The sequence below is a fragment of the Abramis brama genome (genome assembly GCF_963993115.1).
Source record: "Abramis brama genome assembly, chromosome: 17".
Classification (NCBI taxonomy): domain Eukaryota; kingdom Metazoa; phylum Chordata; class Actinopteri; order Cypriniformes; family Leuciscidae; genus Abramis; species Abramis brama.
This window is the reverse complement of record NC_139979.1, coordinates 4,983,494-4,997,921: the sequence shown is the minus strand read 5'-3', so window position 1 is coordinate 4,997,921 and position 14,428 is coordinate 4,983,494. Positions and strand designations below refer to the sequence as shown.

General features: G+C 37.0%; 1 protein-coding gene across 1 annotated transcript; it reads right to left on the bottom strand.

The window, feature by feature from the left end:
- Positions 1-154: 154 nt before the first annotated feature.
- glcci1b (glucocorticoid induced 1b) lies at positions 155-14,080 on the bottom strand. Its single transcript, XM_084088993.1, has 8 exons — positions 13,682-14,080; positions 10,060-10,181; positions 5,218-5,304; positions 3,642-3,734; positions 2,531-2,671; positions 1,841-1,964; positions 1,567-1,687; positions 155-999 (listed from the first exon to the last, which is right to left on the bottom strand). Exons 1-8 carry the CDS (start codon positions 13,929-13,931, stop codon positions 726-728), a joined length of 1,212 nt encoding a protein of 403 aa, XP_083945119.1. The 5' UTR covers positions 13,932-14,080; the 3' UTR covers positions 155-725.
- Between the last annotated feature and the right edge of the window lie 348 nt (positions 14,081-14,428).

Here is a 14,428-nt window from a genome sequence, read left to right as displayed (position 1 = left end):
TTATTGCAGTAAAAGATGATTGATAGATAAAAATGTTTTTTTTTTAACTAAATCCACATAACACATAATATACATACAGTCTCAGTACTAATGTAAAAAAAAACAACAACCTGAATTCACAAAAATAGGAAGCACATACACGAAAATATTCTACTTTACAAATGTCACTTTAATGTGAGCATCCAGCACAATAGCATTTATACTGTACACCATAACAGTGTCACATGAATAAAAGAGGAAGACCCTAAAATGACAAAAAACATTATTACTGTCATTATTACTCAAACAGGGAAGTATGAATGTTAGGGCTGGGCAGTATTGTGAATATGTGCAATTATTTTGCTAGCAATGACTGTTGTGGTGAAATGATGGTTCCTCTAATGGAAAAAAAAAATATATATATATATATAATCAAAAGACTGAAAAATAATATTGAGATATAATTAATTATAGCTATATCATCCAGCCCTAATGGAAGCTGGGTTATGTGTTAAGGCATGAAAGAGCATTTTGGCTGTTGGATTACAGCTAGATACCGTCATATCTAATGTGCTTTACCTGGTTAGTAGGATGTGCTGTAAGATTAAGTAAAGGCTTGTGCATTCCAGCAGAATTACATGAAACCCAAGATAAAGTTCAACGTACAACAAAATGGTCCTTTTGTACAACCATTAGCAAGTAAGAAAATTTCCTAGAAAGTGGAGTCAGATCTGAGCTCTGATTGGCTAACTGAGCAGCAGGCACTTCCTAATACTGCAGCGTTCAGAGGCCACGGGCCGCAGCGGGAAGCTGTTTTGTACGGTGGCCTCTGTAAATGGACCAGACATCTGATCTGAAGTGTGATTATCCAGCGGGTTACTGGGATGAGCAGCAGCATCTGATGGGAATAGAGACGAACACAGCAGCTTTACAGGACAGAAGGTGGAGCCACTTGGAGTGAAGTTCACCTTGTTTCTGTCGGGGCAGGAAAAGATGGGAAAGCCTTGCGTCCTACAAGTGCTATGAGATAAAAAAACAAATCAATAATATATGAAGATCAAGAAAAATAGCAATGAAGTCATAGAATAAGCAAACAACAAAGTTGGTGGCCATTCAAATATATATATATATATATATATATATACACACACACACACACACACACACACACATATATACATATATACATATATATATACATATATATATATATAGATGTATACTGAGTTATTACAATATACATGCAAATATAAATCAGTTTTCATATAATATATCACTTAAAATGCACACTTTAGAAATTGTTCTATAAAATCTATACATATTTTTTATATATATTTTTAACTATTTTTAAAATAACAAATGGCTGGGGAAAAAGTCATGTTATTTTCCACATACAAGGCATTACTATGGTACTAAAAAAACAAGTATAACATGCTTTGTGAGTTAAGCTGAAGCTCACTAAGCAGTTTTACCAGCAAACTTCAAGTTGTATCAAAACCCAAAGCATGCTCTGTGGATGTGTACAACAATATGGTTTTAAAAAAGGGTTTTATGAGAATCCACTGTAGTGCAGTCAGTGGTACTCACATGAGATCTTCAAACACTTTGACCTTCTCACAGCCCTCGGGAGGCTCACGTTTAAACATATAACTATTGTTGGGTTTGGGAGAGCTGGAAAACTGAGGCAGAGGTGAACCACTCCTGTAATCTAAAAGGACAAAATAAAGCTGTTTATTTAAGCAAACCTTCCCTAATAAAATACTGTGAAAGTACCGCAGTACAGTGATGGTATCAGTTGGCAATACCATGGTAATTTGATATCTGCCATAATAGTTAATGAGTAGCATGGAGAGTGCTGTACCTTTGTCAGTGTCTGCAGGAGGAGAGCAGCAGAAACAGGGACTGCAGGACATGTGTGTCTCAGTGCTGTGAGTGTGATGAAGAGGAGGAACAGGAGCACGGCCACCGTCTCGCACCTCCAGAGCCTGAAACACCAGGACAAACACACTACAGTTACTGTCTTACAACCGTGAAATGTTCCATTGAAATCTGTGTGTGTGTGTGTGTGTGCGTGAATGTGTCTGTCTCTGTCTCTGTCTCTGTCTCTGTGTGTCTGTCTGTCTGTCTGTCTGTGTGTGTGTGTGTGTGTGTGTGTGTGTGTGTGTGTGTGTGTGTGTGTGTGTGTGTGTGTGTGTGTGTGTGTGTGTGTGTGTGTGTGTGTGTGTGTGTGTGTGTGTGTGTGTGTGTGTGTGTGTGTGTGTGTGTGTGTGTGTGTGTGTGTGTGTGTGTGTGTGTGTGTGAGCGTGCGTGTGTGTGTGCACGTGCGTGAGTGAGTGAGTTTGTGTGTGTGTGTCTGTGCGTGAATGTGTAGCTTGCTTTCCTGTAGCTCAAATAGTAGAGCATTGGCGCTTGCAACGCTAAGGTCATGAGTTCGATTCCCAGGGAAAGCAAGAACTGTTAAGAATGTAAATGTGTATCTTGAAATGCAATGTAAGTCGCTTTGGATAAAAGCGTCTGCCAAATGCATAAATGTAAGTGTGTGTGTGTGTACCTTCTCCTCTTCCCTCCCCCAGTCCTCACAGATGAAGACACTCTCCAGCTCCTGGTTAATACAGTCACTATAGCTGGGCATTCTACATATGAGGGGTCTTGAATGGATCATATTAGTTGAAGATGCAGAGAGTCGCTTTGGCTGAAAAACAAAAAGCACATCTTCATTAAAGGGCCTATATGCAACTTTTTCCCCAAAATAAACGTAACAATAGCCTTTTTATTTGACCATGTATGACTCAAACATCTCCTGATGAGCATACTGACACCTTGTCAGCTCACAGTGGGTGCACCTATAAGCCTGTATCCTATTTTTCCTATTTTCTGTCAGGTCGGATTTTTCGCGCGCTGTCTGCGGATGTGACGTCAAGCGCGTTCATGTTAAACGTTTCAGATCACTCTGCCACCACCGCTAGTCAGCAAACAAACTTAGTTTCTCAAACAATATATGTATTTGACTGTTCTTACCTCTGTAAACATAATGTAGACTTCTTTGCAGCGGATGACTTGTGAAGTGTGCACGTACGAGAGCGAGCAGAAAGGAAGAGCAGTTCCGTTTTTTGGCCACAGGTGTCAGTCGCGAGTTTAAATTTCAGAAAAAAGCATATAGCCCCTTTAAAGAGACTAATTAGACTAGTAACTAGTAAGTAGATTAATGTCAAAGTCACCTTTTTAATGTCTGAAATTGCCTCTATAAATATGGGTTAATCTCACAAAAATAAACAGTATCAAATTTCACTCCAAAATGTAAAATTATTTCAAAGATAGAAATTAGAAATTAAATTCTAATAAGAAGTTAAAATCATAATTTGACCAAAAATATAATAGAAATAAATAGAAAAAAAGTTATTTAAAATTGTAATAAAGTTTCACTATATATATATATATATATATATATATATATATATATATATATATATATATATATATATAGTTAATAAAATATAATTAAAGTTAATAAAGCCCAATATTCTGATTATAAGACCCCAAAATTGCTTTAAAAAGTTATGGTTATGGGTAATACTTTGAGTTAAAGATCAAATAAAACCCTAAAAAGGCAGAGATGCAAGCAAAACTATCCGAGCACACATGATGAAGTCGATCTACAGTACCTGGACCTGGTTCAGCTGCGTCACTTCTTCTTTCTCCTTGATATTGCAACTTCCCTGCAAACTGCGCTGGAGCTGCTGGCGGAGTTTAGCGATCTAGAAATCACATACTTATTATTAGCAATGGCTGGAAGGAAAGAACAATTGTTGACGCAAAATCTGAGCTCATGCCATCCCATACAGCCCTTCACCAGACAACTATTGAATACTAGATGACATGTCCCGACAACTAACCATATATAATATACTATATATAATAAACCACACAGGTTTCATTGTTAATTTAGCTTTCTAAAATAAATGTTTGTTATGTTGCCACATCTTGGGAACCCTAAACTGACTTTGCAAGTGCATGAGAGCCAATACTGGCAAGTCAAGACACAATGTGTGGGTAAAAAAAAAAATGCTTTTCCCATAATTATGGGAAACAAGGCCAATTATACGCCCAAAGTATGTCTATAAAAACACACTACCACCCATCATAACCCAGAGGTTACTATAGCTATGTTCACACAGCAATTAAATATGTTTATGAGTTCTGTATTTAACTCTTAATATGGTTGAATTTACACGGTTTACAGGAGTGTCGACTGCATTCTATCACCAAACTCGCACCTGTAAATCTTCAGGACTCACAAACAAATTCTCTGCAAATCACACAGCACTGCATACGCAAATTGGACGGAACAACTTGAAATATAATTGGAAATTGACTTTTCATTTACTTGTTGGGCTGTACAACAAAGGAATTGTAATTGACTGTGTTTTCTGCAGGAAACTGATCTCTAGTGATGTGTCTAAGTTTTTAATGATCATATGCTGGTGAAGGATGAGAAACCTGGCAAACCACATGACTTTTGTCAAAGAGCCATGTGTGACTCGCGAGCCATAGGTTCCCGACCTTGATATAGGGTGTGTTGTGTTCACACATGTAGTTCGGTTCTTTTAATCCAGACCAAAACATAAAACTTTGGTACATTTGGTCCTAGTTCACTTAGCATTCACACTGTCATTTTTAACACCGAGCCTAAAGATACGAAACAAAAAACAGCTTTTATGACGTATATTTTGCAACGAACCTTACCAAATGCGCTCGTTGTATGTGCGTACATACAGTATGATGGTATTTGTACCAGCTGAGAACTCACAAAGAGTTTATAAAATGTGTAAAGGAGTCAAAACAGTGCCAGGAATTCCTCCGTCGCACACAAAAATTAAGATCTTAAGATTAAGATGCTTGAGCATTCTTTTTAGGGTCACATCTTGTTACATCACATCCTGTTTTGGTTAGTTTACATGTCTTTGATTTCATTCGTCATCATATTCATCATATTTCATTCGAACCGCACCAGAGTTCGTTTGGAAGCGGATGAGACTCATGTTTTCAGCATCTCAGTCCTCTTTGGTGTCACCAGGGTTCAGATGGCAGCGTTCACACTTATTTAAATGAACCGCACTAACAGAGCAATCGCATCAGGGTTCGTTTTAATCAAACCAAACATGCCAAGTGTGAACACATTCTGAAAGGCATTTTTTTTAAGTGTAAAAACTGTCTACGTGTAAGTATTTTCATGCATACCTCAATGAGATGGTCAGCGCTCTCCCATGATGCCGAGCGCTTGTGTACGTTAACCTCTCCTCCATCCTCGGTCCAAAATCCAGGCGTCTGCAATAAACATGGTCAAAACATGTTCAACTATGCACACACTGACTAAATAATCATGCTGAGTTTAAATTATGTCCTATACAGAATATATTCTTGAAATCATGTGACCTAGATATGTACATTTTTCATAAAACAACAACAGGATGTTTGTGGTTAGCAAACAGCATATGTGCCATTTGACCAAAACCACAACTAAAAGAAGAACAAACAAAAAGCCACAAAAGATGGACAAAAGAATAGAATAGAATAGAATAGAATGAGGCATTTATATAGCGCTTTCATATGTACTACTGTACACCCAAAGTGCTTTACAATCATATCAGGGGATCTCTCCTCAACCACCACCAGTGTGCAGCATCCACTTGGATGATGCGACGGCAGCCACAGTACAACGGCGCCAGTGCGCTCACCACACACCAGCTATAGGCGGAGAGAGGAGAGAGAGTGATAGAGCCAATTCAATGTAAGGGGATTATTAGGAGGCCACGATTGGTAAGGGCCAATGGCACCACAAATAAGTGCATCTTTTTCCAGATACTCATTTTCTTCTAGTCTTTAATGAGTTTTGTTTTGTGGTGCCAGCTGATAACCTTCTTAGAAAGTCTGAGAAAGCAAAGTGAATGGTGAAGGAATATTTATGAATGTTTCAATGTTTTGGTCCATATAATAAAAATCAATGGGGCCGAAAACTATATTGGACCCCATTGACTTTTACTTTATGGACAAAAACAGAAGAAAGCAATACTAGTTTGGACTAACTGTGGTTTTATGGAATTAGCATACTTGAAAAGAATATCTTTCAATATGAACTGAATGTAATGTCTGCAGACAGTTTATTGCATGTTATATATAATAGTTTAAATTTATATTGAATGCAATTTATTGAACTTAAGAGTGTTTTTTTTACCCACTTAAGTAGGACTTAAATGCATACTTTTATAATTACTTCTATTGTCTTTAAAATATGTTTAAGTGTACTGCTGAATGTACTGACAAAAATGTATCATCCACTAAAGTACACTTTAAAGTAATTTCTATTGAAACTTGTATGCAATGCATTTAAGTATGTAATTAATGAAGTTGCAAATACATTTTTAAAAAAATTCACTTTAAATGTAATATCAATTAACTGCATTTAAATGTATGTTAGTCAACATAAGTAAAAATAAGCATACTTCTATAAAGCATGACAAAAGATTATTGAAACAATGATTTAATTTTTAATTTAAAATGCATTTAAATTTAAAAACGCACTTAAGTGTGTTAAGAAACAGTCATGAAAGTTATCTATAAGCACAGTTTTTAGAAATATACTTAAAAAATTTGAAGTACACTACAAGTGAACATTCAATACTTCTTTTTCACAAAGGGAAAGTGAGTAAACGATGACAGAATTTAAATTTTTTTGGGTGAATGAACCATTTCAGGAAGCAGACAGGGTCAATTCTGATTTCAAGTTGACCAAGAAAACAGTCCACGAGAAGTTTTTAAACACTAATCATCAATTCACCAAGCGCTTTAAACAATGGCAAAAGCTGCTACTGTCAACAAAGAGCCTCGGCATGGCTCTGCGGCGTGAAGAGAGATGTCGAGAGAAACGGGATGATTCTGACTCTGGGAGCGCGAGGCCTCCGCGAGCCGGATCAGACATTAGCATATGTATGGATCTCACTGCAGGCAGCTCACCACAGGCACACAAAGAGCTGTCGGAGAGCGCCAGGTGGTGCAGACACACACAGACATGCGCTCGCAACCCTTAGGTAGCGTGTGCACACCTACACACAAACACACACACAGAGCGACAGGTGCAAACTGCTGCACCTCCAGAAAGAATTCACTCCACACAACGCCAGAGAGAACTTTCTATGGCGACAGACTGCCACGAAGCATCGGCCTTTGTGACGGTTTTGTTTTAGGGGAGGCGAGGGGTCTCAGCAGAGCTAAACCGCTGAGCACTCAAAGACTTCATGATACTAATGAAGAAAGGAAACAAAACAGAGTAAGAATAAACCTCGTTACACACAGATATCGACCGGTCAGAAACAGCACAACTAATGAGCAAAGCCATTCTTCAGTGTCCAGAGGCTCCAAGAGGTATTTGGACACTTAAAGTCAAAATAAAAATCAAGTTTTACTTCTTGAATAGAGTTTCTTGTCTTAAGGCCTGTTCACACCAAAGACGATAACTACAATGATAACAATAAAGATATATTTCTAAAAATTGCTTTAAATGTAAAAGAACAGCAGAATCTATCTATCACACCACAACTATAACGACAACAGCACAGAGAAAGATTTTGCTAGAATCACTTTCAGAATGATTTTTTTCCAGCTGATGAACGATAAAAACATTGACAGTCAATCAGAATCCATCTTGCTTTCAGAGCTCGAGCATTTAAAGCGAAAGATGACAAAACTGCAGCGCAAACAGAAAATATCTTGCGTTGGTGTGGACACTAATACAGTTATTGTTACCTTTAAAGTTATATAGTTCTTAGTGTGAATGGGCATTTTTGTGAATTATTAATTGGTGCACACTATTTGAAATTTTACAAAAAATTGTCTTCGTTATATATTGAATAATATTGAAAATATTGAATAATTTGTGTTGCCTCTGCAGTGACTGACATTACTTTTTTCAACCCTTTTCCATTGTTTAATGTCAATGATTGAATGTACTGAAATTTCTATGCATATGTATATGTATACTATACTATATATATACACACACACACACACACACACACACACACCGATGAGCCAAAACATTCTGACCACCTACCTAATGTTAGTCCTCCGCATGCTGCCAAAACAGCGCCGACCCGCCGTGGCATTGACTCCAAGATGAGCAGATCCTTCAAGTCCGGAGGACTGTGAGGTGGAGCTGCCGAGGATCTAACATGTTGGTCCAGCACATCCCACAAATGCTCCATTGAACCAAACCATTCCTGAACGATGTGTGCAGTGTGATTATCCTGCTGAAAGAGGCACTTCCTCCAGGGAACACCATTGTCATGAAGGGGTGTACCAGGTCTACAACAATGTTTAGGTGGGTTGCACGTATCAAGTTTACATCCACGTGAATGGCCGGACCCAGGGTTTCCCAGCTGAACATTGCCCAGAGCATCACACTCCCTCCACCGGCTTGTCGTCGTCCCACAGTGCATCTCTTCCCCAGGAAAACAGCGCACCTTCTCCACTGCTCCAAGGTCCAGTTCCCATTGTAGGTGCTTTCTGACTCTGATTGGTCAGCGGCTACACAGCCCCATACGCAGCAGAGTGTGATGCACTGTGTGACACATTCCTCACATAACCATCATTAAAATTGTACCACAGTAAACCTTCCGTTGGCTTGGACCAGACGGGTTAGCCTTCGTCTTGGGCGCCCAACACCCTGTCGCTGGTTTGTGGTTTGTCTCTCCTCAGACCACTGTTGGTAAATTCACCACTGCTGACCGGGAGCAACCCACAAGCCTTGCCGTTTCAGAGATTCTCTGACCCAGTCGCCTTGCTGTAACAGTCTGGCCCTTGTCAAAGTCGCTCAGATCATCATTCCTGCTCATTTGTCCTGCATCCAACGCGTTGATTACGAGAACTGATTGTTTGCTTACCATCTATTCTACCCAGACCTTAATATGTGAGGAGATGATCAACGATATTCACTTCACCTGTGACTGGTCAGAATGTTTTGGCTTATCATTATGCATACATATTTATATTTATATTTTTATATATATATATATATATATATATATATGAAGAGTTCAGATGCAAAAGCCTCTAAGTGCCATCTGAAATTTTCTTCTATAATGATCATTTTTATCAAGCTCGTATATTTAATTTCAGTAATTTCACTTGAATGACAACTAATAGGTAATTTCATTGACATTTAAGTGAAATTACTGAACTTAAATATACGAGCTTGATAAAAATGATCATTCTAGAAGAAAATTTCAGATGGCACTTAGAGGCTTTTGCATCTGAACTCTTCATATATATATATATATATATATATATATATATAGGCCTATATATATATATACACACACACTCACACACACACACGTCCACTCTGTTAATGCCACTTTCATAAAAAGGTTTTAAGTTATAAACCAATAGAAATCACTTTGTTTTTGTGAAACATTAGTATGACATTAGTATTAATAATGATAAAATGATGAAAAAAAGTAGTTCTGAGAAAAGCCCTTGTATCAATGATATTATAATGTTCAAGTGTGATGAATCATCATGCATGATTCATCAGTGCACAGTCTTCCAAAAAAAAAAAAACACACATTGTTTTTGTAATCTTTCATTAAATATGTATTGATTTGCACCATCTCTGCAACGACTTTCCTTTTCTATTTATGTCATTGGCCTCTTATTTTTTAACTCTCATAACCACCTGGCTCCACTTTATGTAACCTGGCTCCACTTTTTTCAAATCACTTCCTGATGTATAAAATGAACATGTTGTATTGTTTAATATCCTATTTAATTTGGAAACACATCTGATTATGGACGTAAAATTGGTTGTGAACACGATTTCACACTTTGTGTTTGTGAAACATTAAATCATTGAGTAAAAATTATGTGAAGTTAGTTCATAAAAATAGGCCGCATATCAATGGTTTGCAGATGCAACTTGTTTGATATTTTGTGGTCAGGATTGTGCAATGGATTTTCAGGCATTTAAGTGACTCTTCAGGTTAGGGGACTATACTGTGAAGTAAATTGCATGTAACATTGACTGACCTGTGTGGCTTTATCACTCATACAGGACGGCTGGGGTTGGTACGGCTCTCGTGGCCACTGTCCAATCAGGTATTGCTCAGGCAGCTTGTCCAACGAGAGCGGCTGTCGACTGGCTGATCGTGCTTGAGAGAAAAAAACAGAGGTGTTTATGATTATGTATGCAGTGGACAGTGACATGAGAAATTACTGCATTATGGTGACAGAGAGGAAGTTGGTGGGTGTCACTGGAAACTGATGAGCATTTGCCTAAAATGTCATAACGGTACTGAAACAGAACAAAAACAGACTGTATTTATGATGGAACAGAAACAACAGAAACTTAATATTTATATTTTCTGAAGAATGTTTGACTAGTGTTTAACTATAACTAATGTTATAGTTGCTAGTCTGCTTATAGGCCTGAAAGATTTATAGATATGGCCCAGTGTCCCTCCGTCAGTACAAGTCTATGGGTTGTTATTTTATTTTTTAGCCCATTTTATGGTCCATCAGCCAAAAATCTCTCTGATTCTATGGCACAAACATAAATTAGTGCAGGATGAGTTTAATAAACAAAACTGATAATAAACATAATAATAATAATATAAATCTCATAAAATAATAAATAAAATAAATAATAATAAAATCCTATTGTATTATAATATTATTAAATATTTTTAATGGAAAGAATAGTATACATATAAAGAATTATAATGACAATTTTAATATAATATAACATAATATAATATAATTGCAATGCAGAACTGAATGCACTTAACACTGTCAATAAATGACTTTATTAACTGATAACTTTTGTTTTGTAAAAAATATATTGTACTGTATTGTATTGTATTGTCATGCATATATATGTATTTTATATATATATATATACTTTTTGTATGGATGAATAACCTGCAATTTCTGGATCCCAAAATACAATGCTCATATGAAAAATGTATAATCTATAATATTTAAATGACTGTTCTCACATAAAGGTTACACTCCGAGGACACTCAGGAGGAAATGAAACAAAGTGAAACTGCTCACAGTGAAACCCACATGCATGTACACACATGCACCAACAGCTGAAATTCAAAACAACCCGCTTGCATGCAGCCCACAGAGCGATTCCTGCGTGTGTTTGCTCTCTGCTCCAGCTCTGCAAACACAAATGTCAAAGCCTATGCAAAAGAGCCAACAAAATGACACTGTCAGTTTACTCCCTGCTCATTGTCTTACAACAATGTACCAAAAAAAAACACCATTGCAAGTGACACTCATGACATGAGAAGACGTGTCACGGCACGGCTGGTTACAGTACAGGCCTCAAACACTGAAGCGGCCTGATAACATCGGCTCCGAAACATTTTCAGCCCAGAACACACACCTTTTCTCAATGCACTTGTTGGGGGACGGCTACACTACATTCACTTGCAGATTGCAGCGAGGCAGCTGCAAGGTCTTTGTGTGAAGGAGAAGCGTTTCAAATGCAAATCTACACAAGCATCGGGCACTCCATGAGGACGAGAGATAGAGAGCTGTCTTACAGCCTGCCAGGCCACAACGGTTTGGATAATAGTAGTTTACTCATATTAGAACCAATAAATGTCAGAACGTTGTTTTTAAAATTCTTTGCTTACGACGTGAACTTACGCACAATGAAACACTTGTGAACAATTGAAACACAAAGGCCATGTTCAGAATGGAATACTGGCTTACTAACTACTGTGCATTATATACTGAACACTACTTACTATTATTTACCATTTAGTGTGTATGTACTATAAAACAAAGTAATGATTAATGTTTCAAAAAATAGTGTGCTACATTGTCAGATGTGTCATGTTTAATTAAGTGAGTGATGTGCAGTTATTATTATCTAAGAACAAAAAATCTTCAATATTGTAATATATTAAAATAATTGTAAATATATGAACATTTGTCAGACTGATCAAATACAAAATCAAGGTATATAGATCAGCTGTAAAGGTCAAGACTGAAGTCGCTTCCTGTTCATACTCATCATACTTGAAACAGAAGGACAAGTTTAGAACATTGCATTGTGGGATACAGAATTCCTCTACATTCCAGCAAACATTGTAGGTTATTCGGATATTTCATCCATACAGAAAATACTGTGCAAAATATTTATACTGCATACCAGGATAGTATGGTAGTATGCTATTCCAAACATAGTAAATGTGACTATAGAATTACATTAAAGAGACGTGCACGTCTCCTGAGGGAACATGTACAGAGGTGCATTATTGGTAATCTGCAGTCAGCTGGTTATTATTGAAAAATACAACTTTTTTTTAGAGACCACAGTCTTTATGCCCTATTAGCCCCCCACCAAAATATTGATTTATTTTGTGATGATAATCATCTGATTGTATAATATCCCACTTATAATATGGCTACTTGTCAAATAAACAAATAAATGAACATGAAATAATGATTATACAAGAGGCATGAAGCACAGATATGTAGGAAAATGATTGACTGGGACGGTCAATTATGCGGTTTAGTGTCATTATTATGAAAATACCTCAATGCTGAAAACCACAACTGATCAGAATCAGACTTCCAGGGAGCAGTGGAATGAAATTAAAATATATGATACTTCACAAAATGGTGTGATAAACTGTTCTGCTATAATAATTTTATATCATTATTAATTGATATACTCAGAATTTATGGCTGGGTGACAAAAACATGAACTTGAAATACAAGAATTACAATAAAACGTACGAAAACATACTGTACACACACACACACACACACACACACATATCGAGGTCTTATGATCTGTGATGACCACAGAAATGTGATGTTGGTCTGGGTCTCAAGTGTCTAATCCTGGGTCTCAGTGAGTCTTGCTTTGCTTTAACACAATGGCTTTAATTTTTTTCCTGATGATTCCTTATTTTCATAGTAGAATTTGAAAGGTGGGTTACATTTTTTTTTTTTTTTTACACAAAGACTTTAATAAACAACAATGTTGTTTTATTCAGTGATTTAAACTAATTTGCACTTACTGTATAGCAGAAAATATCTATAAAAACAGAGGAAGGAAAGCGTCTTCAAAAAAATACCCAATGTGGAAGATTTGAATAAAGTGAAATCAAGCTATAAAAGGAGTTATAGATCATATGCAAAGGGTTTAAGAACAAACAAACTCATTAACTAAGGATAACACGATACAATAAGGTTTCATTTGTTAACATGAACTAACAATGAACAATACTTCTACAGACTTCGTTAAAATTAATCATGTTCATTTAAACTTTTACTAAAACATTTTAAGGTCAAACGTTGACTATCTGTTGACATTAGCTAATGCAGTGTGAACTAACATGAACTTGATACATTTTATTAACTAACATTAACAAATGTTAATAAAAAACAGCAACAAAAAAAACAAATGGTGAATTCAGGTTGATTGGGACGCTTTCCCCCAGTCATATCAATGGCAATAAAGTGTCCCAATAAACCTGAATTCACCCCTATTGTTCCTTGTTAGTTCAAGATAGTTAATGTTAACAAATTAAACCTCATAGTAAAGTGTTACAAACTAAAGTTAAAATAGGTTAAAAACTAAAAATGCTGCTGTTACGTTTTCAAAACTTTTTCTAAAACGTACCTTTCCCTGCTGTTATAAAGTGATTCTCTGATGGGATCCTGATGGGCTTGGTGATCTGCTTCATGTTGTGAGGATGAGGATGATGAAGGACTTCTGCTGTGTCTTGAAAGAATGAAAGAGATCTCTCATCACTCCATCTCAGAGGGACACTGGCAGAAACAGGCTGAAGTCTAGACTTACTATAGCACTTGGTGCGTAAATGCGCACGAGACACAATAAACTCCAGAACGAGAACTGAAAACGCGTTCATGCGAAAAGCTGATGTATTTTTAAACTTTGCTTCCTCTTAATCTATTGTGTGCGTACTAAATTGTCACTGCCTGTAAAACTCAAATCGGACACAAAGTTCAGAAGCAGGACCAAACTCTCCAGTCCAGTGCTCCTGAGCTGACAGATGTTGCAGTAAAGGCAGTGGGCGGGCGGAAGACGCGTGAGTGCTGCTTCTGATTGGAGCAGAGACCAGCGCTATTTGATCGCTATTGGCTTATGCGTTCCTTTTTTCCGCGAAGAGCCAATGAGATCACTGCATTTCCTGCCGGGGCGGGGTTTAGTGTTGCATGGAAAAATAAGCATTCTGCTTTTGGAGCTGTGGAATGTTTTTATGTTGCCTCATTTTCTGAAGAGAATGTGTAGGAGTCTTGTTTACATTCTGGAAATCATTATTTGAGAATGAGACATCTAGAGATGATCTTAAAGGAATAGTTTCATTCCCATATGCTGATATTTTCCATTGAAGAGATTTGTTGA

Excerpts from the sequence above, each read along its gene's own strand:
- glcci1b (XM_084088993.1), bottom strand. The coding sequence starts at position 13,931 with ATGAACGCGTTTTCAGTTCTCGTTCTGGAGTTTATTGTGTCTCGTGCG. Across the intron at positions 10,182-13,681 it reads CTTTATAACAGCAGGGAAAG|CACGATCAGCCAGTCGACAG; the intron begins GTACGTTTTAGA and ends TTTTCTCTCAAG. Across the intron at positions 5,305-10,059 it reads TGAGTGATAAAGCCACACAG|ACGCCTGGATTTTGGACCGA; the intron begins GTCAGTCAATGT and ends TGTTTATTGCAG.